This window comes from Leptinotarsa decemlineata, unplaced genomic scaffold, assembly GCF_025532065.1.
Source record: "Leptinotarsa decemlineata unplaced genomic scaffold, Ldec_3_MD MMD2_tig00000882_RagTag_RagTag, whole genome shotgun sequence".
Taxonomy (NCBI): domain Eukaryota; kingdom Metazoa; phylum Arthropoda; class Insecta; order Coleoptera; family Chrysomelidae; genus Leptinotarsa; species Leptinotarsa decemlineata.
Genome location: NW_027412556.1, coordinates 4,051,230 through 4,078,631, shown reverse-complemented (window position 1 = coordinate 4,078,631; position 27,402 = coordinate 4,051,230). Strand labels below are relative to the sequence as shown.

The 27,402-nt window shown below is 32.7% G+C and overlaps 4 protein-coding genes across 5 annotated transcripts; 2 read left to right on the top strand and 2 right to left on the bottom strand.

Moving 5' to 3' along the window:
* Nucleotides 1-572: 572 nt before the first annotated feature.
* Pak (serine/threonine-protein kinase PAK 3-like protein) lies at nucleotides 573-13,681 on the bottom strand. The gene is made up of 10 exons (XM_023158327.2): nucleotides 13,484-13,681; nucleotides 13,075-13,343; nucleotides 11,198-11,366; nucleotides 8,153-8,322; nucleotides 7,802-8,097; nucleotides 6,510-6,687; nucleotides 6,255-6,456; nucleotides 6,085-6,200; nucleotides 3,098-3,316; nucleotides 573-1,729 (listed from the first exon to the last, which is right to left on the bottom strand). Exons 2-10 carry the CDS (start codon nucleotides 13,336-13,338, stop codon nucleotides 1,646-1,648), a joined length of 1,698 nt encoding a protein of 565 aa, XP_023014095.1. The 5' UTR covers nucleotides 13,339-13,343; nucleotides 13,484-13,681; the 3' UTR covers nucleotides 573-1,645.
* Nucleotides 13,682-14,790: 1,109 nt separating this feature from the next.
* RagA-B (Ras-related GTP binding A/B) lies at nucleotides 14,791-16,890 on the top strand. The gene is made up of 3 exons (XM_023158328.2): nucleotides 14,791-15,001; nucleotides 15,053-15,151; nucleotides 15,207-16,890. Exons 2-3 carry the CDS (start codon nucleotides 15,091-15,093, stop codon nucleotides 16,010-16,012), a joined length of 867 nt encoding a protein of 288 aa, XP_023014096.2. The 5' UTR covers nucleotides 14,791-15,001; nucleotides 15,053-15,090; the 3' UTR covers nucleotides 16,013-16,890.
* Nucleotides 16,891-17,026: 136 nt separating this feature from the next.
* On the top strand, nucleotides 17,027-26,514 carry CAHbeta (Carbonic anhydrase beta). Its single transcript, XM_023158331.2, has 4 exons — nucleotides 17,027-18,370; nucleotides 18,481-18,565; nucleotides 19,576-19,763; nucleotides 25,863-26,514. The coding sequence occupies exons 1-4, from the start codon at nucleotides 18,278-18,280 to the stop codon at nucleotides 26,262-26,264; spliced, it is 768 nt and encodes a 255-aa protein (XP_023014099.1). The 5' UTR covers nucleotides 17,027-18,277; the 3' UTR covers nucleotides 26,265-26,514.
* SWIP (Strumpellin and WASH-interacting protein) lies at nucleotides 21,265-25,591 on the bottom strand. 2 transcript variants are annotated; one of them, XM_023158330.2, is made up of 2 exons: nucleotides 25,438-25,591; nucleotides 21,265-25,368 (listed from the first exon to the last, which is right to left on the bottom strand). In XM_023158330.2, exon 2 carries the CDS (start codon nucleotides 25,331-25,333, stop codon nucleotides 22,064-22,066), a length of 3,270 nt encoding a protein of 1,089 aa, XP_023014098.2. In that variant the 5' UTR covers nucleotides 25,334-25,368; nucleotides 25,438-25,591; the 3' UTR covers nucleotides 21,265-22,063. The 2 variants fall into 2 exon arrangements, with proteins under 2 accessions (XP_023014098.2, XP_074030934.1); XM_074174833.1 differs by having other exon boundaries at nucleotides 25,433-25,587.
* Nucleotides 26,515-27,402: the final 888 nt, after the last annotated feature.

Genomic DNA, 27,402 nt, shown 5'->3' with positions numbered 1-27,402 from the left:
ATACATTATATAAATGATTTTCAATATATTTGAAAATAATAATATGAAAATATAGGGCAGAGAAAATAACTTTTGAAGGTGATTGACAATGTTTCATGATGAATTTCATTAGCTCAGACTTCCATTGTCTGATATTATATGATTTGAAATCTCCCTGAAAGAAGAATTTAAATAGAATAGCTGAAAATAACGATCATATAAAGCAAAAAAAACCTGAAATCAAGTAACGGTGAAATAAAATACAAGTAAAAATAGAACAATTGAACAAAAATTAAAAATAAAAAGTTGAGATATTCCAAGCCAATGGAACGAATAATGGTGAAACATTATTTACCAACTTATTTGAATGAGTAGGTATCTATGATTAGGTTAGGTTGAAATTGTTGTTTCCGTTAACTAACTGGAGTCTCCTCGTAAACGACAAGCGGCCCTAGGCCTAGTGAACATTCTAAGCTCTCTGGAAACAAGGAACAAATTATTAGAAACGTCTTCTTTTTCAAGGTTATTGAAAAACAGCAGACTCTTATGGCTTAACTGAAAAATGCAGATGAACTTGAAAATAAACGTGTTACTAGTCTTCAAATATTTTTTTATTCACTTGTAGCTAAATACGAATACAAATAAATGTATAAAATACTTTTATATCAATTGATAAAGCTCGAAAATAATATATTTACATGTCTAATAATTTAAATAACATCAGTACAAACTCGGAAATATATCCAGACATTATAAAATAAACAAAAAATGAGTTTTTCTCTTGTCAAGCTGTCAGAGAACCAATACAACTTTTGGCACACGCGTCAATCAATAAAAATGTTTCTTTCAGAAAACTAACGCTGAACAAGCACACACGTAAGTAGCATTAAGTCTGGTGACAATGTCGCTAAAAAGAGTATAAATAAAATATGCTGCCGAATTACAAAACTACCAGTGTGTGGGAATCAAAGTTCGCTCGAGATCTTTATTGCTCTACGAGTCACACAGACAACACAAACAAAAATGTCTGAATAAAATTCAAATACTTCAATCAATTTAAAGGTATTATCACTTGGCTTTTCAGTGATTAATTATCAAATATCACATGATACGGTGATCTGGCTATGAAAATATCTTTTTTTCTCTCGACTATCTATACCAGAAGACAGCATTTCAGACAGCTATATGCAAAACATTTTAAAATTATATATATAAATAAAACGAAACCTCGTCATACGAGATCATCTTTAAATTAGGCACAGTCTCCTGTCGATATAATGTAATTGAAAGTTCAGATGGTTGAAACAAAATGCTTGAAATTCACACTTCAAAACCTGAAGTTTATGGTTAATATATACTTACGAAAGAAAGACTTTCCGCACGGCCTGAACTTACATTTTGAAAGACTGCTTTTGAGACCACTTCAAATTTTGCTTACTCCAACTGAACTTTCCTATTAAATGCTTATATTTCTAATTATAAAACAACCTATATTACTAGAACTGCAAAGCGGTAATATAAAACTTTGAATCATATTCTACTATTACTACCTATACATATATAATACAAGGTCTAATATAAAATGATGCACTTCTAGTAACATGGGATATAGTCTGACACATGGATAAAATTCCACACAAGTTTCAAAATCATTTCAACGCAAGGGCTAGTGCTGTTTTGCTGCATCCTTAGCTGCTAAAATTAGAGGAGTCAAACTAGCCAAAGGTCGAGCAAGTTTCAAGAAAGGATGCTGAAAAAAAATCGTTTAGTTATTAAGGAGCGATTCCAATTACAATTTTCTAGTAAGTACAGTATAAATACTTTGTATCAACTTGAATAATATCTTTTCATTAACTTTTTTGGATATTTTCACCTTTCACAATCTGAAAAAATTAAAATTGTATCGAAGAACTTTATACAAGTGTGGAAAGAGCAAACTTCCAGTTTTGTTTACCAGTAACTTCGTACTTTGTAAATTTTGCCGATAAAAAAAGAACTGAATATTGGGAAAGGAAGGTTATTGAGCATCGCTCAGGAATTGTGGAATGACGTCAACGGCGATCCAGATTTGCTATAAATGGTCATAGCTGGTGACAAATCATGAGTATATGGTTATGGCATCGAAACCAAAGTGCAAGAAGAGCCAGGAGAGCCAAGTCCAAAAAAAGCAAGACAAGTCGATCAAATGTCAAGGTTTTGCTCACTGTTTGCATCAGAAGTTGTTGCCACATGGTCAATAAAGAGCATTACCTTAAAGTTATGCTTCAATTGCAAGGAGCATGAAGAAAACGTCTGGTACTGTGATATTATGTCAGTCATTGTTAATAAGTCTCTCAAAATGCTAGGGTTCATTTTTCATCACAACTCTTCAGAGACTCTACCAACAATAAACATCAACAACGAAATAGTAAGAAGCAGGCATTCAGTAAAATACTTGGGAGTTAACATTGACCACAAAATGAACTTGAACAGCCATACAAAAATGAATAAAAAGAAATGCATTGATAGAGGAAAACACTTTCGGAGTCTGACATTTAAAAAAAGAGGAATCAACACTAAAACTGCAACTAAAATATATAAAAGTATCTGTCGTTCACTTCTTGAATATGCACATGTAATTTATTCAAGTTGTCGTAATCCTGCATTAAAAAATCTCCAAAAAGCTGAAATATCTACACTAAGGAGTATTACCAAAATGCGTCACCCTCAAAACATACTACATAATCCCTCACACGCACTGCTTTATAGAACTACAAAAGTGAAACCTATGAAGGAGAGACAATCAGACCTAGGAAACCGCTTTGCCAAAAATTAAACTAACTTTGAGACCCTATTGGCATTATGTAGGGAAATAGCTGAAGGACAACCATCCAAATTCATAAACCCGGAAACACTACACTACAGTCACATGAACAACAATATTAATGGGCATCTAACGTTATTTCGGAAAAACTTCATGTTCAGATGATATTAAGTATAGGTCGACAGATTCGCATGAAAATTCTAAACGAGTCGCTACACCAGTGTACAACCATTTTGGAGGAGTCCCACCGATATACTGAATAAAAATCATTCACACTGTATTATCCCACGAGCAACAAATACGGTTTCCACCCACCTTCAGCAAGTCTTTCGCAGACGACCTCTTATCAACTTCCACAGCTAGGCAGTTATCTAAGAAATCTTGAAAAGCGGGCGACAGTTTCTCTTTGTCTTTAATTTCAGGTTTCCCATTAGTGGCAATGAGGTACAAGGCTCTAAGTGGATTTTCATTCAGGTAGGGAGGCTCACCTTCTATCATTTCAATTGCCATTATACCTAAAGACCAAACATCGACCTGCAAAAAAAATGCTTTTTAAACTCTTCTTTGAACAAGTTTTGTTGAAAACAAAAAAAAAAATTATTGTCCAAACAGGCACTAGACCCAATTACAGTACACAGTATACAATTTTGGACTGAAAGTGTTGAATATAAGAAATATATACATAATAGTAATAATACATTCATGGAATATTCAAAAGAATATTCACAGCTGTCTGTTTTTACCAGTAAATAATTATTTATCGAACAATTGTGGCCGATAGTGGTAAGTTAGTTACAGAACGTGGTATATTTAGAGAGAGAGAGAGAATATGCTTTATTGTATACATGATAAATCATGGTTACAAAGCTTAAAAATAGTGCAAAATAATACATATAAAATATTAAAATCAGTACAAGGTGTGTGTACACACACACCAACAGACATACACATGCATAGTACATACATTAAAAACACAATAAAGTCCTAAGCCTGAGTCAATTTTTACAAGAGAGAAAATATATATATATATTATATATATATATGTATATCAACCTGGATAACAATGTGTGAAATTATGAATCATATACCTAAACCACTATATCGCTTTACGAATATTTAAAAATGAACTATTACTAAGAATTTTGGAGTATGAATAGTACAACTATGATAGCGTGTCACTGAAATATTCCTCAAGGTGGTAATACGGTCTAACAACCAAAATATTTTTTACAGCTTTTCTGAACTGCTTAAGAGGTATAATGTCTTTAATTTCATCAGGTAAATGATTGAATATTTTGCATCCATTGTAAATGAATGAATCTTTAAATAAAGTGGAAGTCGGTCTCGGAAGTTTAATATTATTGTCTTGTCTAGTAGTGTAATGAACTTGGGGTGACCCAAATCTATCAATATGTTTCTTTATTAATGTAACAGTTTCAAAAATGTATAAAGCCATTACTGTTAGAATTCCGAATTGTTTGAATAAAGGTTTGCAAGAGTCGCGATAATTAGCTTTGGACATATATCGTATAGCACGTTTCTGTAAAACCAGAATACTATTAAAGAGATAACTACTGCAGCTTCCCCAGAATGCAATACCGTAGCGCAGGCGGGATTCGATTAAAGAATAATAAATCAATTTTGCCGAATGCAAGTCTAATTCCTTGGCTACCAATTTAACAGCAAAACACCCAGATGATATGTTTTTCCTTAATGCTGAAATATGTTCATCAAATTTTAGCTTACCATCAATAAATAGTCCTAAGTATTTAGTATATCCCTTACTTTCAATGCTACTTACTCCAATATTGATATCATTAAGCGTACATTTGAAAGTAATTAGATTTGTTTTTTTAATATTAAAAGAAAGTATATTACACTCACACCATTTGGAAATTTTGGATATATCTTCAATGATTATTTTGTTTAAATTCTGGAGAGACGGACTGTGCCAGATGATGGTAGTATCATCGGCGAATAAAGTGAATCTACCGGATATATGTATACTTGTCAAATCATTTATATATAATAGAAAAAGAACTGGACCTAGGACAGACCCTTGTGGAACGCCAGATCTAATTGTTTCTAATGAGGAAGATTCTGTAGATCTTAAATTGAGTGAAAGATTGAAGAACACCAGAGAGCTAATTTATTCAAATCATTATGTAGTATTTCGTTGTGACTCTAATGACACGAAATACCCTCATATCATCTCAGCAAATTGAATTTCATTATCTATATCTAATCCTATGTCGTTGATGAACTGGGAGAATAGAAGGGGAGCTAGATTGCTTCCCTGTGGAACGCCACTAGTAGCAATGTATGCATCAGATTTGTGTCCTCTGTATTCAACAAACTGGAGCCGATTCATGAGATCGGAATAAAAGAATTTCAACAGATTTGAATCGAAACCAATCTCATTGAGTATGGTGTGGTCCAATTGGTCTAAGGCCTTTGAGAAGTCTGTATATATTATGTCTACCTAAAGCTGATTTTCTAAAGCACAACTTATTGTTTGTGTAAATGTTATTAGATCTGTTATAGTAGATTTTTTTCGCGATGAAGCCATGTAGTTCAGGAATTATTATATTTTGTACTATGGGGAGATATTCTATTATTGATACATATCTCAAAGCCCTTAATGTGATTTATCTCACCTGTTTTGAAAATCGGAATGACTACTCATTTTCCAAACTTGTGGGAAAGTGGTCGTTTTTTAAAGCAAAATTGAATATGATTTATAGTGGTTTGGTACGAGTACAATCTTTGACTGGGAAGCTTTGGATTCTATCGTAGCCACTGGTAAATTTATCCTTCAACTTTATTAAAGCTGTTATAACTTCGCTCTCATTCACAGAATTTATACTAATTACAGGTTTGTTGGAAGTTGCTGTTTCATTAATATTGCATTGTGTATCAGAGTCTGTGTAGACGCTGCTAAAGAATGTCGTAAAGCCATTAACAATATTTCTTGGATCATTGTTCTCTACATTATTGAAGTGGAGAATTTCGGAAATCCGCGAGTGGCCTCTTTTCTTCTCTATAAAAGACCAGAACTTCGAAGGATCAGTGGTAATATAGTTTTCAGAATCTATATTTCTTGCACGCAATTTTTTGTGTGTTTTAACCTGTTTTCATAAAGAGGAAAATTGAACTCGGTAAAATCTAAATTGGATTTATTCACAGTTTCTGGAATACCTTATTTTTTTCTTTTATTATTGTTATATCATGGTGTTCAAAAGAAATTGCATTTAACCTGCTGTCTAAACCTCCAGTACATCTTATAAATATGTTGTACAAACCTTGGGACCATACTGCTTCCTTGTAACCACTTCTGGAGCCATCCAATACGGAGTTCCCACCATGGTTGTCCTTTTCGACTGTTCGGGACTTATTTGAGCGCAAAAGCCAAAATCAGCTACAAGTCGAGAGGTTCAGTAAACATGTAAGAGAGCATTTGCAGAATACTCACTCAATTTGACCGACCCATCGAGTCCCAGCAATATATTATCAGACTTTATATCCCTGTGAATGACTTGGTTCGAATGTAAGAAGTCGAGCGCTTGAAGAACCTCCCTACACACAGCCGCAATTTGTCCTTCGTCCATACAGGTTTCAGTAACTACATCAGTCAAGGAACCGCCTGGTAAATATTCCATCACAACCCAGAGTTCCTATTGAATATATGTTGGTAATAATAATAACCAAAGATTTTTTTTCAAATTACCTCATTAACTAGATAACTGTCTAAATAATTAACGACGTTGCCATGTTTGTTTTCTCGCATAACTAGTATTTCGTTTATGATTAATTCTTTCTTAGGCTGTTGTGATAGGTTCATCTGTTTTATGGCTACTTCCATTCCGGTTGCCGTTTCTATTGCTGTATATACAGTACCGGATGCCCTAAAACAAGGTGGTGTACATTCAGCTGAATCTACCAAGATATTTGAGCTTGATATTATGTAAGAAAGCTTTATTCAAATAAGGTACATCCTAAAAATATACAACAATGATATTGTTGGACTACAATAACATTCCGCTTGAGATAAAACAAAGCGAATCTATTATGACATTCAAAAAAAGACTTGTTAGTTATTTGAAGATACAACATCCACATTAACGTTGATATTATAATAACATATATATCTAGTATTTGTAATTTACATTGTTATTTTTCTATTTATTGGATGCTTGGGAAATTCCGAGCATACATATTTTATTGTTAAGAAGTTGGACTGTGACTTTGTTATCCAATTTTAAAATGTTTGACGCCTATTTGAAATAAATATATTATTATATTATTCGAATACATATTATAGCACTTGAAATTGTTCTAAAAATTTTCAGTAAATTCAAAAAGGAGGAATGGAAAAAAAAATTCCTTTGCATGCTGCTATATGTTTTTGAAATTAGAAAGATTCAAATCATTACATTTTCATTTGTTCATGTGACTCGAACTTTTTCATGTCACTCACGAAATTGCAATTTTTATCATGTTGTCTTTACTTTGTGATATAATTAAACAAACTTTTTGTCAATCGCTATCATGAACTAGGAGTGATTAAATACCTCATCTTAACAAATAAGAAAATCAAGGAAACATATTGAATCAAATACTTGATTATAGCGAAAACTAGGAAGCTTATCTCAAATTTACGATTTAAATAATTGGGAAATTACACTTTGAGGAAGATCCCGACCTACTCCTGTCGCTAGATGAGTCCCATTATAAACTTGTGGCACAACTCATTTTATGCAGCTCAAAATCCTTCCATATAAAAGTGAAAAACAAAATTTTTTACAAGAAGCTTTAAAATATGTGAATAAACCCAAATATATGTCACGTCACTAGTTGGGAAAGTAGTTGTTTTCACTCAGATACTTGACTCGCATTTCTTCAGTAAAATTTACTGGTTTCCAAACATTATAACGAACCTTTCAACGTTACTAGAATACTATTCAATTGGCAGTCAACTGAATAATTCAATAGCAAGAAGTTTTCGACCATCCAACTCACCCTTGTCCGATTTTATCTAATTTTGTATATTTTCTATTGGGGTCGCCTACGGAAACGATACTTCGCAACCTCTCGAGAATTTCTTCATCAGTCATTTTCTTTTTCCGTTTTTCTGAGGCTGCCCTAGACATTTCAGGACCTGCTTGGTTTTTGTTCTTATCGAGTACGGGAAGTGATGGAGTACTTGTGGCATTCGAGTTGGCAGCATGTGTAGGAGTTAAATTCGAAGGACTGAGAGTGTTCGTACTTGCAATTGTATTTGTTGGTTCTGGTTCTTCTTCTACTGGTTTCGTATACTGAAATTCATTTTCGTAGAACCACTTTTTATTGAATCCAGAAAAAAATACTTACAATACTCTTAGTACGTTCAGGTCTGCTGGCAACTGGAGGTGGAGGAACTTCTTCTTCAATTTCACAACTAACTACGTGTACAGGACTATGATAAGGCTGTTGCCCACCCTCCGCCTCTGTTGGAGTGGTGCTACTCGGACTTGAACTTGAAACTCTACTAAGGGTGGAACCTGCATTAGTTAGAAAAGTTACTAAACTCAGTATATGTAATACAAATCTTCCAGTTTCAAAAATTTATTTCAATTCACATTGAATATTTCATTCATAGGTCATAGTTACGAGTTTATTTTCATACGAGTCTAGCTCAAGATTAATATATCTACATCTTGGTCAGAAGGGATTGTATTTTCTGCAAATGCATGTTTCAAGTTTCTAAATGAAAAACTGTGTCAAAAATCAAATTTCTGACAAGTACTTCATGAGATACCACTACATTAACTCGACCTTGATAATTTTTTGGGATAAAAGCATTTTGGCTTTCTAAATCTCCGTCACTAAAAAAAAATGTGAAGAACTTCCAAAGAAAGAAGAAAATAATTACAATAAAAACTAGGGTCCGACCGAAAGTTCGGTTTCGGTTGAGTTTCGGTAAAAAAACGGGTTTCGGTTTCGGCGGCAAACCTGCCGAAACTACGACCGAAACCGATACTGCATTCGGGAGTTCCCGCGCTGTGATCGGTCATGTTCGGCGCGTTGAATTTCATACATGTCGTGACTTACTTTGTGAATTACTTTGTTTTTTTACATAAATATCAAGTACCTATTGTGATAAAATAGGTAACAAATTAAATAAGTAATTTTATGTTCAATATTTTTGAAAAACTATCAATAATATTCAAAAGAAGGATCTACACCTACTCAAATAAACACCTCACCTATTTTAAGTATTTTTAAAGTGCAATTAATATTCTTTCTTTAACAAGGGTTTGTTGTGTTGATTATCAATAAGTAAAAATGTCAAAGACTGCATAACATTATGATTTAAAGAAAAAAAAATAGAGACTGACTGATTATAATAACGTTTTCTTTATTTTTCCCTCAAAATATAATCCTTGTAAGGAAGTTTCGGTTTCGGCCAAAACTGAGACCGTTGCCGAAATTCGTTTTCGGTCTCGGTTGTAAAAACCAGTTTCGGTCGGACACTAATAAATACTCTTGATGAAAACATATAGTTCATTCATAGAAGTCTTTATCTGTAATATTGTTCAATGTGTATAAAACATACTATCAATGTATGCAGATTTGTCTCTTCCGGTGACATAGTCGTAACGTTATTAAAGGAATGAGTGATTCAACTTGTAATGTTATCCAAAACGGTGCTGAGACAAGTATCTTGTCCCGAAACTTTGAAGTACACCATTAAGGATAATTGTTTTCCATGTGACATTTTATATCAATACTCATTCAACAATCACGTTGTGTAAAGCATACACAGAAGTTTCTTCCTTCTCAAGTTCCTCTTTCGAAACGACTACTTTCACATGAACATTGAATTACATAAAAATCACTTTTTCCCAATCGGTTTATACTACAAAAGGTTTTTTCTTCCCGTTTGTTTCTAAAAAAAACTTCTGTGTATGCTCTACACATCTTTGAAAAGAGTTTTTATTGTAGTTGGGTAGTTTCTTTTATCCTTTCTTTGAAAGTTTCCTACATTTTTTGTTCAATGACGGAGAAGTAAAAAGCCAAGATTCTTTTCAAAAAGTCTGAGGACGGTAGGTCTTAATTTTTTTTAGCTTAACTTCAGTAAACTTCAATCTCCCCTTTAGTACATGACAGATTAATCAAAAATACATTCATTTAGTTAGTTCAACAAATATAAAAAGCTGTTATTTTGTCAAATTTTTAGGTAGAAGGTCATATTCTATCATTATTAAATAATTAATTGAAGGACCTGCCCAACACGGAAATTTGTAGCAGTGAACAAAATAATGATCTACGTATCCAATTTTTTTTTAAGCAAATTCACCACCAGCGTTATTCCGAATTTGATTCAACAGAATTTGGTCAATATTTTCACCAACCAATTTTTGGGGTTATAAACTGGAAACTTTATTTAGTTGGTTAATAGATCAAAAGATGAAATAAAACATTTTAGTTCTTCCCAAAACCCAATTTTTCCCACAAATGTACAGGTTTACACATTGGGGCAATTTGTAGTATTTGAGAAGTATATTTGTAACCTGATAATTCATCTACTCGTATTTTCTTACTGAAAAATAATTTCAATCTTCCTCTCATGTACAGAAAAAATTGAAATATACTTAATTCACTATTTTTCTTAAGAGGATCTGATGGTTTCTTGTAATAACTTCAGTGAGATTTCTCAAAAATGTAAAAATAAAGTAAAATTCCCCTAGTATTTACCCACAATATATCAAAAAAGAATCACCTAAATTAGCCTCAAAAGGAATATAATATTATTATCTTGCTGAATCTGCTTTTAAGACCAACAGGCATAGCCATTCATGGCACAAACCTTAAAGTCAAGAGTTTTGTAAGCTTCTTATTGTCTTTATAAAAAACTCCCAACTTGGGGTTCAAAATTTACAATTAAAAAAACACGGGACAAATTACTTTCACTACATCATCAACCTTTTCTCTAAATCTCTTCTACTTGAAAAATGAAGTTCAAAGTTCTTGTTTTGTTTGAATTCGTTTTCGTCAAAATGCTAGGAATTGCGTGTTAAAAGGTGAGATCTCGTTAATCCTTATCTCAAACAAGTTAGTACTTTTTAGGGCTGTCTTTCGTATGGGGAAGGGGCAGCTGGTGAACACAAAAACATATTTCAAACAGGTAATCAGATAAGGTACAGCTACCGGACTGAGTCATGGCAAGCGGGAGAAATTGTATCTGCGTAAAGTTTGGGTCGGTGTTTATGCAATTTACTTTTAAACTCCATCACTAACTGAATACGGTCCTGAATTTGGATTCAGGATTCTTCTCACCGGTCATGATCATGACTCAGTCCGACTGTATCTACGTCTATATGTGTCCTGTACAGGTATGATCAAAAGCTTCTGATTTTAAAAAACTCAACTTACCACCTGAATGTGTTGTTGCTGTCTTAGTCATATACTTGGTATTTGGGGTTTCCTTAGAACTAGTATCATACCAATTTAGAACATCTAACACAGCTTGGGGATTGTTCTTTTGTTCCTGCTTACTTATGTTGGAGTTCATCAATAAACGAGACCATGCTTCTGGCATCCCCTAAAACAAAATATATACTTTGCAATAACAGTTCATGTTAATGTACATTAGAACATTCAATAAACTAAACTTACGTTCAGAGTGATCCCAGAAAATTAATGTATTAGGTATTTTATTATTCGTTACTATAGTGTTCATATGGAATAAATAACACAAAATGTTATTTTCAAAAATTGTTACTCAGAATGAGGACAAGGTTGTTTTGAATACACCTTTCAATTTATTTCAGTTATTCTTTATCACAATATGGTACAGTATAGTTTAAATCCAATTATTAAATTGAACAAGTCTTGGTAGGTGTTGAAAACATTTTTATTAAACTTTCTGTCTGCCATAAACCAAATCGAAAATTGGGGCACCATTTTTTTTTTTTTTTTTTTTAGAGATACGGCCACTCAAAAGTCGAAACTAGCATAAAATTGGGTATTCGAAGAACTCTGTAGAAACTCTTAAAATATATCGCTACTTTTGGTATCTTAACCTAAATGATATTGTCATTAAACTAGAGTTTTCATTATTTTTTGGCAGTATCACAAAAAGTCCATGTCAATAAAAAAAAATATTTTGTCAAATTTCAAAAGTTTAACTTAGCTTCACCCTAGATCCAAAAAGCTCAGTTTTCAAGTTTTCTAACTAAATGAAATTGTCATTTCACTAGAGTTTTCATCATATTTTGGCAATATCACAAAAAAGTCAAGAAAAGAAAATTATTTTGACAAATTTCAAGTGTTACTTAGCTTTCTTTACCCTGGATGCCAAAAAGTTAGCTTTTTTCAAGTTTTCCATCATATGTTATGTTTTGAATATACTGACCCAATACTTGGGTTATCAACATATAAATGGTACTTTGTTCTTAATTGAACCTTCTTTCAAATGATACATTACACAAACTATTATTATAAAAATCAATTGAGGAAGGTAATTCTAAACGATAATACAAGGTGGTGTTCCTCATCTTTTGATATTCATATGAATTTAACAAGCACTCATCAATTTCTAATTCAATTTTGTAACGGTGCCAACAGAACCAATGAACAAGTTCCTTTCAAAGTGCCATTCACTTTCATCATGTCATTGAGAAGTTAGATATTTACTGGATATACTTTGGGTTTAAAAACTTGATAAATAAGCATGTTTCTTTTATGAAGAATTTCAATATCTACGGAACTAACTGAATGATATAATAAAATTAACAATAATTTTTTGATCAAATAGACAACCTATTATTGCAATAAAAAATGGTGAGAAAATAGTCCTGATAGTAAATAGTAAAAGAAAAATGTACATATTTGTAAACAAACTAGTTTAATATATTCATTGTTTCCCATTCACAACTTATTTTTCAAAATAAAAAAATATTCAAATTTGTTAAATGGTTGAATTTGTGCATTTGGTTGTGGAAAGGAATGAATTTGTTAAAAAGAAGAGGACTTTCACCCAATATTTTCTGAATGAAAATTATTGAAAAAATTATATGTATGGATGTATAATAGATGGACCAGTTGCACTAAGAAAAATCATGCATAATAATAATCGAAAGAAAATACCAACTTCTAAATGCAACTAAATAAAACTTGGATATAACGCCCGTTTACTTACTTTTAAAGGCAGCTTGTAACAAAATTTGATTTGTTAATATAAATTAATGAGAAAACAAGCATCTACTCTACAAACACAAAATCGGAAGGACAAATATTTGAATACTCACCGTGAACTCTCCTGATATTGGATCAAAACCAACATGTACTGTGTGTTCGAAATTAGTTGGGTAAGATATATTAGGTTTGTCTGAGGCATACGTTGATAACTTGTGTGTCTTCTTTGATTTGGGGTTTTTCTTTTTCTTGTCTATGTCATCGGGTTCTTTGGGAAGAGGCCTATCTACTGCTATAGAGCTGTTTACCAGATCAGTCCCCCTGTTCGATGTTAAGCGAACAGGAGGTGCAGGGGGTTTTTCATCATCAGAGGACATTTTAGCTGAAACACGGTACTTTCCTTTATTCATTTTTTATACTGATTAAAAAACAGAAAATATTCAGTGTAGAACAAAAAATGTTTTCATGGGCGCGCCGGTATGCGTCAGACGATTGAAAAAAGCTGCAAATCTTCCTACTTACTTTATAAGTACAGGCACTATTTTTCGAAAATTCACTGAACAAGTTCTAGCCCTATTAAAAGACTACTACGACTGTAAAAATATTGATGGATATTTAAACAAAATACATGTTCCAATCAAAATTCAACTCCTCTACTAGGGTCCACCATCTTGTCAATTTGTCATCATTAAACTGATAATCCCCGAACGTTTAGTGGGTCGTCTCTGTTTTACCCACTGTTTTTCTAGGTGAATAAAACGAGAGAATTCGGTAGCGTACGTCTATGTAAAAAAAGGGATTTCACTCAATCAAGTCTCGTAGAGATAATGTGTTCCGTGGTTCTGTGTCATGATTCTAAAACTGAGAAGTTTACGAACTACGAACATACCCTCAGAGTAATAAAAAATTTTTTATATCATTACTCTGAAAACATACCTAACAACAACTTGAAATAGAGAGTTATAGTCGGATTTTCTCCTCTTTTACCTAATCTAAGGATTTTCTCATGATAATATATTCAGTTTGTATATGAACAACGCACTGGTTTAGAAATCAAAATATTGCAAAAAGTTTGTCTTATTCACTGTTTAAAAAAAACGAAGGTGAACCAAAACAAGCATTAGGCCTTCATTGTGGAATTATTATGCCTTGAGAAAGAGTTGAATCTGTATATTATCAGAATCTGACAATCCGATTAAAGAAATAACAGAAAAAATTGATAGATTCAGAAAGAAAGCTTCAGTAGCATAAACATTTGATAATTGAATAGAACTGGCCGATATTTGTCGAAAATCCATATTAAAACTATTTAATACATTTTATTGTATGATTTTCACTATAGTTTTAATAACATTTGATCCTAATGAACGGATTCGAATCAATATATGGTTAAGAATAGAGGTGATAGACATGGAGTTGGCATTAAAAAAAGGTTATCAACAGATTATCGGCAAGGATTTAGATGGACATTTTAAATATCTATAAACTGGCAACGTAAGACAGAAAACCAGATACCCAAGACACAGAACGTGTAGTTAGGGTGTTCTGTGCCCAAGACTCCAAGACTTCTAAATACGGAACATGAGTTACAGGAAGCAGAAATACTAGCTTAAAATAATAGAGTCACCTAAACTTTCCCAGAACGACAATTGAAAATATTAATCGCAGTTCAACTTCCGACTCTGACAGTAGGAAACACTAGCAAAGTAATAGAATTATGAAAATATGATAGATTATTCTTCGGCGTAACAAACTCATAAAAAATTTCTGCCATGCACAATCATTTTTGTGTATGGCAGAAATAGGAAACTGCGCAAGCGCAAGGTCAGAAATGACAAGTTTGACAAGAAGAAAATGAAAAGTGGGCGGTGTGGGTATTTTCAATCAATTTTGGTCACTATTTTCTCCTCAGTTTAGGCACAATTGAGATTTCCTAAATAACATAACAATACTGTTTACCAAATAATTTACTATTTTCTCTTCTGCATCAGAAAATCTGAAAACTGATCAGATCTAGAATTTTTCAAAATGAAGAAAAAGGCATGTATACTATTGATCATTTGGATTTTATTTAATATTTATAATTTCTAGGTGCTGTTAATGGAAAAAGCGGATCTGGTAAAACTAGTATGAGGTCCATTATTTTTGCAAATTATATTGCAAGAGACACTAGAAGACTTGGAGCCACAAGTGATTATTCCAAACTGGTAGTTGTTTATTAGTGTACATATTTACATTTTTTCAGTTGATGTTGAACATTCTCATGTGAGATTTCTCGGAAACCTTGTTCTCAACTTATGGGACTGTGGTGGACAAGAAGCTTTTATGGAAAATTATTTCGTATCACAAAGGGATAATATCTTCAGAAATGTAGAGGTACTGATTTATGTTTTTGATGTGGAAAGTCGAGAACTGGAACGAGACATGCACTACTATCAGACGTGTTTGGAAGCAATTCTACAAAACTCGCCAGAGGCAAAAATATTCTGCCTCATTCACAAAATGGATTTGGTAGCAGAAGATCAGAGAGATATAATTTTCAAGGAGAGAGAGTCAGACTTGAAAAGGCTATCTCGTCCGTTGGACTGTACTTGCTTCAGAACATCCATTTGGGATGAAACTTTATATAGAGCTTGGTCTAGTATAGTTTACATGCTGATTCCAAATGTTAAAGAATTAGAAAATAGTTTACAACAATTTGCTGATATTGTTGACGCCGATGAAGTCTTGCTATTTGAGAAAGCAACTTTCCTTGTGATTTCTCATTGTCAACGTAAACATCATAGGGATATTCATAGATTCGAAAAGGTTTCAAATATTATCAAGCAATTCAAATTATCCTGTTCAAAGTTGGCAGCTCAGTTTCAGAGTATGGAAGTTAGAAATTCGGCTTTTGCAGCTTATATTGACATGTTTACTAGTAATACCTACGTTATGGTTTGCATGTCAGATCCACAAACTCCATCAGAAGTAACATTAATTAACATCAGAATTGCTAGAAGACATTTTGAAAAACTGGAAAAAGTATCCAATTCAAGCGTTAGTCGATAAATATGATGCAGTTTTTTGTGCCAAATATTTTTATGATTTTCATTTTCCCCATGACCGCCCTGTAACTAAAGGTAAATTTATGCAAGCTCGATTAGCAAGTAACAATTAACAATCAGGAAGTGACAATTATAAGCTCAACAATGGATAAGTTTGTGCAGAAAAATTAATCAAGTAAGAAGTAGAAATTGGCCAATTTTTAACTTTCCTACTTTGATCGTACAATTTTTCTCTTTAGTGTGCAGCTTTTAAGCAAATGATCACAGATTGGACCATGTTGGAAAACAAAAAGAAGAAATGAGGAATAACCTAACCTAGTCGTTTCCAAATTTGAAGACATCCATTGTGTATAAAATATTTCGCTGATTTTGAGTTCTAGTTCATTGTCCATTTTGATGTATCTGTCATTCTAGAAATTCTTTGAATGGTATTCAAGAAACTGTGAAATTTTCAGTAAACAATTTCACAAAAACACATCACGTGTTTCGCAATAGAATAACTTCTTCAGGTGTGTCTATACTCTAGACACATTATGGATTTTCATCAAAAACGCATGAATGCTATAGTTTTTAATACTTGTTCTTTGCTGTTAGTTCTTAGTTGTTGATTGAGAGTGCATAAATTCACATTAAGGCTGTGGTCTGTGTGAAAACAATATAATAGAACAATATTTTTTTGATGAATTAAGCTCTTTATGTAAAAATTTTGTTTGTAAATTTAAACTTGTTCTGTGTAATTACCATTTAATTCATAGAGCATTAATTATATAATTTTATGTTGGAAAAAATATGTCTCTATAATGTCCTCATATCCAAAATGAGTAAGTTCCGTGAAGAAAATGTATTCTTGGATTGTACATAAAAAAGGTTATATTATTGGTATTTAATTTTTTAACTTAGTACAAACCCTGCGAATACATATATTGAAGTATGTATGTATCACCATACTAATTTATCACATATAGTCGGTGGGCATACTTGAAGACTGGCTATAAATCAAATCATCTAAAGGAACAATTCATTCAGGCCAGTCTCAACTACCTACACTGTAGGTTAATGGACTGACACCTATCAGAAAACAAATACCTCCCTGGCTAATACCATGAAGGGCGTTGGATTATATCCGACAGGTGTCAGTGCAGGATTTTTCACTGAAGTTATTCCTGCATATGATGTTGGCGATACAACTGCTGCAATAAATGTTATTGGAACATCTATTGCGGCAGTTGTATCAGTTTCAGTTTTCTAAACGGGGTTGAGTGAGGATTTTTAAGATATTTAAATGATGTGTTACAAGATGGGGTAGCTAGAGGTAAGGGGGTTAAACCTAAAATACCACTGGCACTGGTTTTAAACTTCCCCCTCGATATCTAAATTGACATGTTTTTTGCCTACGGCAAATTCTCCCTGCGAAACGAAGTACTGAAATGAAGGCACTGTATATGGAAACTGAACGTGTATTTGAGTAGAGCCTTGATGACGACAGCACGACCAGTTGTCGAAAGCGCTCGCATATAATTAAATAGGAGATATATATGATGTACTGTTGTCCGGGTTGAACCGCGTCTGTAATTTTCATCGTTTCGGCTCCTGCTTTGGAGCCATTTTCATTTAGATTTCTACTTACATGACTCGAGGACCAGGTCGTAATCTCCCTCGTCCCCAAGTCATGATACTAGCTATGTTTGCACTCAAAGTTGGCAGTTGATCGAAATTGGCATGTTTTTTGGTACTGGCTCTCCTGGGCTCTTCCATTGGGACGATTGGACTTTGGTTTCGATGTCGTAACCATATACCCATGATTCGTCACCAGTTATGACCTTTTTAAGCAAATCTGAATAGCCGTTGACGTCATTAAACAATTCCTGAGCGATGCTCATGCGACGGTTTTTTGGTCAAAATTAAGCAATTTTGGAACTTGATTGTTTGAAAAATCAAATAAGTAGGTAGCTAGAACTACACAATAAAATGATACTACAAATGTCCACTTTATGTAGAAATAATAGCGGAATCATTTTATTTTTGTCCCAAACGGGTCCACCCTGTAGGATTCACTAGTATATTAGTCACGTTTCAGTACCAAAATAAAACGAAATTCAAAAAAATATATATACAACGTATCTGTATTGAAGGATGGTTTGCAATGAAATCAATTTTTGTTTCATAAATTACATCAGACTTGACCACTTTCTTTGAACCTTCATTGCCAGATGATATCAAATGGTGGTGGGGAAAACTACTTGTTGATCCAATTTATTTAAGCCTAACCATGGATAAGTTACTCAAAGGCATAATGAAATATAGAAGTAATATCAAAGAAAATATGGTCAAACAATTCGTTCAAGTAAAAGATAATCCTAAAGTAAGTATAGTAATAACATAAATATGAAGGACACCACGTGTCGCCATAATGTTTATGTTCAACAACATAGGAAATATGCGCGCGCAGATTGTAATTGATGATTTTTTTAGCCCAAGGCGGTATTTTTCACTTGTATTGACAGCAGGATGCTTCCGACAAGATTTACCCAAACAAATGTGGGGGATATGTTCATTGGTGAGTTGATTTCCAGTTTTGATTGATTGATTCGAAGGCTCCACATTCAAATAAAGAATCGTGAAGTAGACCATTAAGTTGATTCAGCGATGATGCCTATTTCACAGTAGAGCTAAAACCCTATTCACTCATTGGCCCGTTTGAAACATATTTGACAACCATTGGTTGACAATTTAACCGGTCATTAACTGATTCAAATTATTTGGCTAATCATGTCATATTTCGTCGATATTACGAATTCCAAGGTGAATGAACGATTATGAAAATCGTTAGGGTGATATATACTATTGAATTGAGTACGTTGTCCAGAGGCGTAGAAGATATTTTTTTTATACGACTATACTGAACTTGCAAACTACGTTATGAAAACAAAGTACGGTGTACTTTGTACTTGTTATGGTTGTTCATATCATCAAATTTCTTACAATTATAACTGAATATATAGATATTGTGTCAGGGGCTCGTTCAGGATTTTGTTTCGGAAGGCTGTATCATCCTGAATCTTGTTTTCAGAAAAGAGAACTGAATATGGAACAATGATGCATTATCGATGATTTACTGATATTTCAATAGAAATAGATATTTCATAGAAATAATTGAGACATAGAAACCATGTTTTTAAAATGCAATTATGAAATTATTTACATACCAGCGAATTTTTGTAGATGAAAATATCTCGGCTACAAGAAAAAGGCATTTAAATATAACCAAATGTAGGCAACCCGCTGCCACGTGTCACACATCATTGAAAACCCATTCAAAAATTGTTTTTAGTGGTAAATACTCAATTTTTACGAGGTTATTTTCAAAAATTAATAAAAACTCGATAGTTTTAGCCGTTCCATTCAACTCTGTATCTCATGCAATTTTTTAGTAATGTGTATTTGCATTCTAATATGAAATGTTCAGTTGAATTTATGTCCCCTCGTTGAAGTTTCATTAGTTATTTTCATTGATGTTTTTCTTTTAACAATCGTTACAGCACATTTTATTAAATACTTCTGTTGCAGTACGGAATGCTGGCAATTTAATTCCCCATTCTCAACATTTTTTGGATGAATTGACCACAAATGAACCAGCTGCACTAGAATTGGGTTGTGTGGTCAATGATATAAGGCACATAATTGTGTGCGGGCATAGCGATTGCAAAGCCATGAACTTACTGCACAAATTACAAAACGTGGATTTTGCATCCAAGGTAAGCAAAAGTCCCATTTCATTATTATTACCGAGATTAACGTAAGCTGAGAGTTAGCCCAATTGAGTTCTACTAAGTCTATTCGAATTAGAAATCAATCATAAGGTTATAAAATATATCTGAAATACCAAACTTTTACTTTATCTTATACTTCAATAATAAGGATTGAACATTGTTAAGCTCGGTCATTCATTCATTTTTTAAGGAAAACCGGTGCAAGTGCTGTGGACGTAAATTTAGGGTGTTTTGATTAGAAATCTCTCGCAGTATTAATCGTTTGGAACAATTTATTAATAAGATTTGAAGTGAAATCCAAAAGAAAGTGGAGAAAATATATTAATTATATGTCGGTGTTACTCAAACTTCACATATAAAAGCAGAATGCCAATAGTAAAAAACAGGGCTATTTAAAAATAATATTGGCCACATTGTCGGTTGACACATACTAGGTCTGTTCAAAAAATAAGAATTTTCATTTTTCTCAAAAAAAAATTACTTTTTCATTAATTTCTATGTTGTCGCCTTCAGAGTAGCCCCCTCAGATATAATTAATACACTTGTGCAAGGGTTGTTTTCAATCCTCTAAGCAGTTCTATGAACTTTTTGGCAGCGTTGGCAGGTTTAAACCAACATGTTTGAAACCATGGTTCAAACCAACTGGTTTTTCAAGAAAAAAATTTGTTCCTTTACTGGGTTCTTCTCTCTATGTTCTTGATAGTATTCTAATAATGAAAACTACAGCTCAATAAACAAATAAAAATTTAATATTTAAATTTATAATTATATTTTAAATTATTCTAATAATTAAAACAATTGTAATTTTACACTAGTAGTATTTGAATTTTTCTTCATTTTGTTATCTTTTTAATACATCTGCCGCAAATGAAGATAATAAATTCTATTTTTGTATTTTCGAACTTTATTATTTTGAATATTATTACGTTTGAAGGTGTTTTTTTTGTTGAATTAATTTTTTGTGTGTGTAAATGAAAATAAAAGTTGTCGTTAATAATTTCTTTCATTGTTTATTAATATTGTTATATAAAATAATTTATTAATTTTCAAGTATTTAGGCTTATAATATTATGTATCAAATAAACCTGGTTTAAACCAAATAAACCTAGTTTAAACAAAAAACCTGTTTTTTTTTGGTTTTTTGAAAAAACCCTAGAACTCTCTTAGCGAATCAGTTTTTATCTCTTCAATCGTCGCAAAACGTTGTCCTTTCATGAGTCTCTATAATCTAGGGAACAGGTATCTGTCGCATGGTGCCAAATCTGGTGAATATGGTGGTTGAGGCATGATTACAGTGTAGTTTTTGGCCAAAAAATCACAAACAAGCAATGACTAGTGAGCAGGTGCATTATCGTGATGCAAAAGCCATGAATTGTTTTTCCGCGATACTGGACGTTTTCTTCGTATTGCTCCTCTCAAGCAGCGCATAACTTCAAGATAATACATAGGTACGTCTAATTGACCGTACGACGGTAATCAAAAAAACTGAGCAAAAACAAATTTTTATTAAACATATAATTCATAATATTCTAGGAACTGAAAACAGTAGTATAAATCATTACAAAAAAAAAACAGATTAAATATTAACAATGATTGTTTTATACACTTTTATTGAAAAAAGGTATATGTTTGCCTTTATTTTTTCCGAAATTGGTTTCATACTTGTCATTCTACTAGCAATTATAACGTTTTAGAATAAGCTAGAATTGAAGAGCCAAATTCAAAGTTCTTTCCAGTTATACAATATTGTTTCAATAATTAAGGCAGTTTTCAACACAAAATAAATTGGCAAACCTTGATCCATCGAATGAAAAGACTATAATTAATAAATGTATATTGGGAGATATTTGATTATATCTTATATCGAACAAAACTGAATGTTCCTATTAATAAAAAAACTATTTGAAACCAGAATTCTGAATATATGAATCAATTATTAGCATAAGTGAATATATGCATAACCAAGAAGGTAACTTTATTAAAAATTTCAATTATTCTATGAAAGTATCACATTCTTTAAAGAAAGGACCAATTTTGTACCACATCAGTAGGTACTTTACCACTTACAAATATATCATATTTGTCCATGCTTTGAAAAATCTCCTCCGTTTCATTTATTGCACTCAAATTATTTCATTTTTATTCATCTAAATCTGCTATTTGAAAGTGAGAAATTTTTTCGTTCAACTATCGGTGAACGAATTTGTATTTTAGATGCATTTGTTAGAGTGAAAATCACAGACTCTAGGAGAATAATCAAAATGTTCTACAATTTGGCTATTCAATTAAGTCTGGAAAAACAGTCTGGCACTGTTGAAACTGTAGTAAAGAAGTTGGAACTCCCTTTCATACAAAGTATTTTTCTTCTCAGTTAATGTTAAAGTCTGGTACAGTTTATTATCATAGTTACCAGCCTGAATGATTTGCTCCTTGATTCGAGTTCGATCATTCTTGAATTTTCTCTGAATTGAATGAAACCAGTGTAAACTATTCAACTGTTCTGCTTGATTCAATATTTCAATGATGTAAGCCAAGCCTAACGCGAAACCATCATCTGTGAACGTGTATTCTGCTTTGTTTCTTTTATTTATTCTCTCTTTACAATTCAGGGAATGTTCAATGAAGTTTATTGTCAATGGAGGCACTATGATATAGAAATTTTTCAAGTGAATGTTGTTTTTATTCCTGAGCACGGGAACAAATACTTTAACCAGCAGTTTGAAATATTCTGTCGCATCTTCCATATTGTCCAAGAACATTTGTAAATTGTCTAACAATCCTGTAGCGGCATTTTTCGACAGATCAGGCATTTCCTCTTTCTGTATAATCTCTTTCAAATATTCCTTTTTCAAATCTGGAATGAAGCAGGCGCCTTCCGCAAGGCAACGCCTTCCTCCAGATCTGATTAAACGAACATAACCCATGGCATTTCCTATGTGGGTCACCACATTTCTGAAAAGGTCCAAATAACTCTCCCCGTTCTGATTCAGGCCTAATTTTTTGATACCTATATTGAATTTTTCCGCCCTTTCGTAAGGATACATCTGGTTCAACTCGTGTTTGTGCTCGGAAAAGAACCTCAAGTCTTTGATTAATCGGGATTTTATGTGTTCATCATATATGAATTGAGAAAAAATGTGAAATTTGCTTCTCAGGAATTGGTAAGTGAAATTAACAGTCGTATTCATTATGCCAACTCCGTGAGTACGGATGGAATTAGCAACTTGGGAAATCTTGATTGAATTGAGATGTTTATTCTCACTATTTCTTTCTATGAAAATTTGTGAATTCAGGTTATACAAGTAATTACTGACAAAGACATTAATGTTTCGCATTATTTCTAGAACGTCCAGACCTTGTTCCAAAGTCTGCATCGGAAGATTATCATCTACAGTATCTAACCCATACTGCATATTCGCCAATCTTCTCATCTCCCCATATGTTTTCCAGTCATGTAGTACGACTGAAGTTAAATTATAAAACACCGTGCTCAAATGATGCTCCGTTTCATTTTTTATGCACTTATAACCGTCATTCATTGGGGCTGGTGGATATTTACTAAAATTGATGGAGAAATAGTTTTCAAAAGGATCTGTATGTGGGAGCTGTAGATGTAAATGAGTTTGAAGCCTCAAACTCATTTCAATTACTTGTTCAACGGGCTTATAAAAGTTTTCGTGTATTATCTGGTTTGATACGTCGTTGACTCTGGGATCAGATTTGACGGAAAAATCAGAAAGTGCAGCTAAGAATAGGTAGTACCTGGAAAGGTCGTTTTTTGAGGCAATCAGTTTTGAAAAATATATAGGCAACATGTAATTCTGATGCCAATATAAAAAGAAACAATTACTGGTTTCTTTGACAGTCTTGGAAACAGTTGACAACATTTCTAATTGATTTAATACACTCTTGAGTTCTGCCAAAGTGCTTGTATAAAGACCGCTGGCTGACAATGCTAGATTTGCCACCAAGATACCCTGTTTGGTTACAGGTCCTTTCAGTACTTGCTCACACAAATTTAGCGATGCCAGAACATCCAACTGGCGTTCACTGTAGGATTTTTCTTGAGTGAATTGTTTTCTTATACTACCAAGTAATCCTAGGGCCCTGTGAGAAGAGTGCTGAATAATCAACAAAATTATATAAGTGACCATTATCATATTTTTTCTGAAAATTATTGGAATACATTTCAAAATTTCTATCAGCCTACAAATTGCCAATATTACGGACTTCGTTAGAGGCAAATCCTTGTCTGCGTGCAAGTTCAAGGTTGTCATGATTGAGTAGCTAATTTTTTTAGCAAGTTTCAATCCGGCATTTAGTGCCGTGACAATAATTTGTAACTCTCTAACCTTTACAGTATTCGTATTCAGTTTGCCTATTTTTTCCATTTCCATCAAGAAACAGCAAACTTGCATACATAAAACAATAGATTCCCTTGGATAATTCGTGTTTCTAGCATTAATCAAATTCAACCTGTGGTTTTCAATAACCTTCTCATCAATTTGTTTCTCTAAAGAGTGAATATGTTTCAGAAGAAATTGTTCTGGATACCACATAATATTACCAATCAGCGTACAAGCAGATATTTTTCTATTAATGTCCAACACTTTCTTCAACAACTTTTTGTCAGTATTTTCAAATATAGTAAAATAGAAAACTGTAAAAATGTTCAGCTTCCACCATAACTGAGGACTAGAATTTTCCTCCTCCTTTTCTAATTCGTTGAATAAGGCATTTATAAAGGCATAAAATTCCTGATTCAAATTACAATTTTTCATTTGGTAATAAAAGCTTTTTTCTTCTAAGCATTTTTCAACAGACGACTTCAAGATGTGCCCCATCAACAAATCGTTCTCAAATTGCTGCAGTTTTTTATCAAAAGAGGTTAATTGTTTGCGATCAAAACTATTTCTATTAGAATGCAGAATATTCTTGACAGACTTTCGGTACAGAAACCAATGGTCTTTGAGAACTTGTGAATCTAAAAGATGGTCCAATTTCAACAGACATATCAAAACATCTCCAACTGTGTGCAACACATCGGGAAATGCAGAGGTATTACTAGTTGTATATATTTTTTTCACTAAAAGTGCACTCAACTGTTTCAGTGTTAAAACTACCACAAGTTGGACTCTCTTGACATAAGAGTGAATTTGTTGTAAGGGTTCTATTATCCTACCTATTGATAAGTGCTTAGAATTTTTTTCAACAGAATTGCCATATAGAATAAAATGTGGAAACAGGACCTCTGCATCTTCTACTAACATGTTCATTTCATTGCAGACCCCTCCCAAACTTGCAATGATACGACTCAGCATTTTATTATCAGAATGAACTAAATGTGCATTAATTTCATTCTTATAGACATGCTCATCAACTGAAACAATTTGTGCCGTGACATTATTCGCATTAGTGAATTTGCTTTTTTGGACTGTAGTTTCTTCATGGTATTTCTCCAAAAAAGAACCAAATCGATGTAACTGAGCCTCTCCGATTAGTCTAGTAGTTTCTGCATTGAACTTTTTTTCTGCTAAGTTCAAAGGTTCCCACATTTCCACGGAATAGGATCTACCCAACAAGTATTATTCTAAAACAAAAAAGTACTTGTTGAATATATTTTTTTATATGGAGGCATACTACAAAATGAATACATTACATAGTTCAAATGCAGTTCATTTATTCCTTATCACAAAAGAAAAACAACGAAATCTTTCAAATAATTATTTTTTAAACTGTAAAAATAAAAAAGTATTTCATTATATTTTTCAACTTCATTTTTTTGACAGACGCCATTGACGTATATACTTCTTCTTTTTTCCTTTCAATGGCTTCAGTAACTAGGGCTACGCTCGTAAAACCAGTGCTGTCACACCTGAGTGGAATAATGGGATTATTCTGCTAAAAAGTTACCAAAGTGGCTACAGCTTTGGGATCAAATTAAAATTTACTAATAAGTAAATTATAGTTTAAAGTAGATTAATTTAAACGGGCAAAACTTCTGAAACAACTAATATTATCTATGAATATGCACATTTTTGTTGAATATGTGTAGGAAAATTAGTTTTTGTAAAAAAATTTCAGGATAATCGAAGAATCTCACCTCTCAGAGCCTGGCTGTGCACACATGCGTTATCAAGTTTGGAGAAGTTTCAACAGTTGGAGGTAACCGATTACTCTAAACCACTCATTTTCCAGGCAGAAACACCTCTACGGAAATTCGTTGCTTATATCGACCCAGAAAATAAATTCAATATAGAAGATAAGTTGTCACAAATAAACACTTTGCAACAATTACAAAATATCGCAAGCTATGGATTCTTGAAAAAGAGATTGGAAAAGCATGAACTACACATTCATGCACTTTGGTTTGATATATACACTGGCGAAATCTACTATTTTAGCCGGGCCGCTAAAAAATTCGTAATAATAGATGAAAATAATTTCGATAAATTATTGAGTGAAGTTGAAAGATACTATTCCTGATTATATATAAATTATTTATTTTCGTCTTCGAGTTACATTCTAGTCGAAATTTGATACATATTTTGTGCAACAAGCAGTCTGAACGGGAAAACTAGATAACGATCAGTAGTACTGCTCTAGAATATGAAAACATGAACAGTTAGTAATTTAGAAGGCAAAGTCTCTTTTACAGATTTATACATATTTATTTTTATAAAATATTTTATAGCAGTACCGTAACCATTCCATATTATATTGTCTGAATGTATAAGTAACTTGTATTATTCAAATGCATGTACCTTCCAATATATTTAAAAATAGTATACTGTGTGATGAGTGCAGAAAATAACCCTTTCCACAAGGAGGCTGAAAGAGGTGGCCCGACAGTATTCAATAATCTCAACAGATATCCAGGTAACTTGACATGAGAAATGAAAGCAACCATAATTGTCATAAAGCCTTATAATTTATATACAAGAGGCGTTTTCTGGCGCTCTTGTATTCGAAACGTATTCGTCTGTGATTCAAATACTCTGTTGAAACGATGACGTCACATTTACTATGATTTGAAACGTATTCATGATGCTCCAAAACTAGCGTAAGGTTGGTTTTGAAACGGAATTTGACGTTACGTTGTCAAAATAGCTACTTGTTGGTTCATATTTTGAATAAAAAAGAATTCCGGTACACTGGTTTCAAAAATGCAGCTGTTTTGTAGTATTTATGCAAAAAATTGTATTCACATCACAAATCCGATTCTAATTGTGGTTAGAGAAAATTGAAGTTTGTTTTATTTATCTTCTTTTTATTTTCCATTAATGGCTTCAGCTGCCAGGGCTATCCAGCCAGGTGTTTCAGGTTTGTTTTGACATCCGACACATATTGAATCATTCTATTCTGGTGAATCTTATTATATTCGTAAATGGCAAACCTTCCACTAAATAAATGACACATCAGATGACATATAGCTGACATACTTGCCAGACCGACGGTTTTGAAAGCACTAAATGGATAACAGAAGCAGGACATCAAAGAGGCTGGAAATTTTCTTTTCTGCTTTGATATAACATCAAAGCATTTCATAATTTAAGTTAATCATTATAATTATAACTTCATATTTAGTGATTTTCACTAAACATTTTTACAAAAACGCAATACC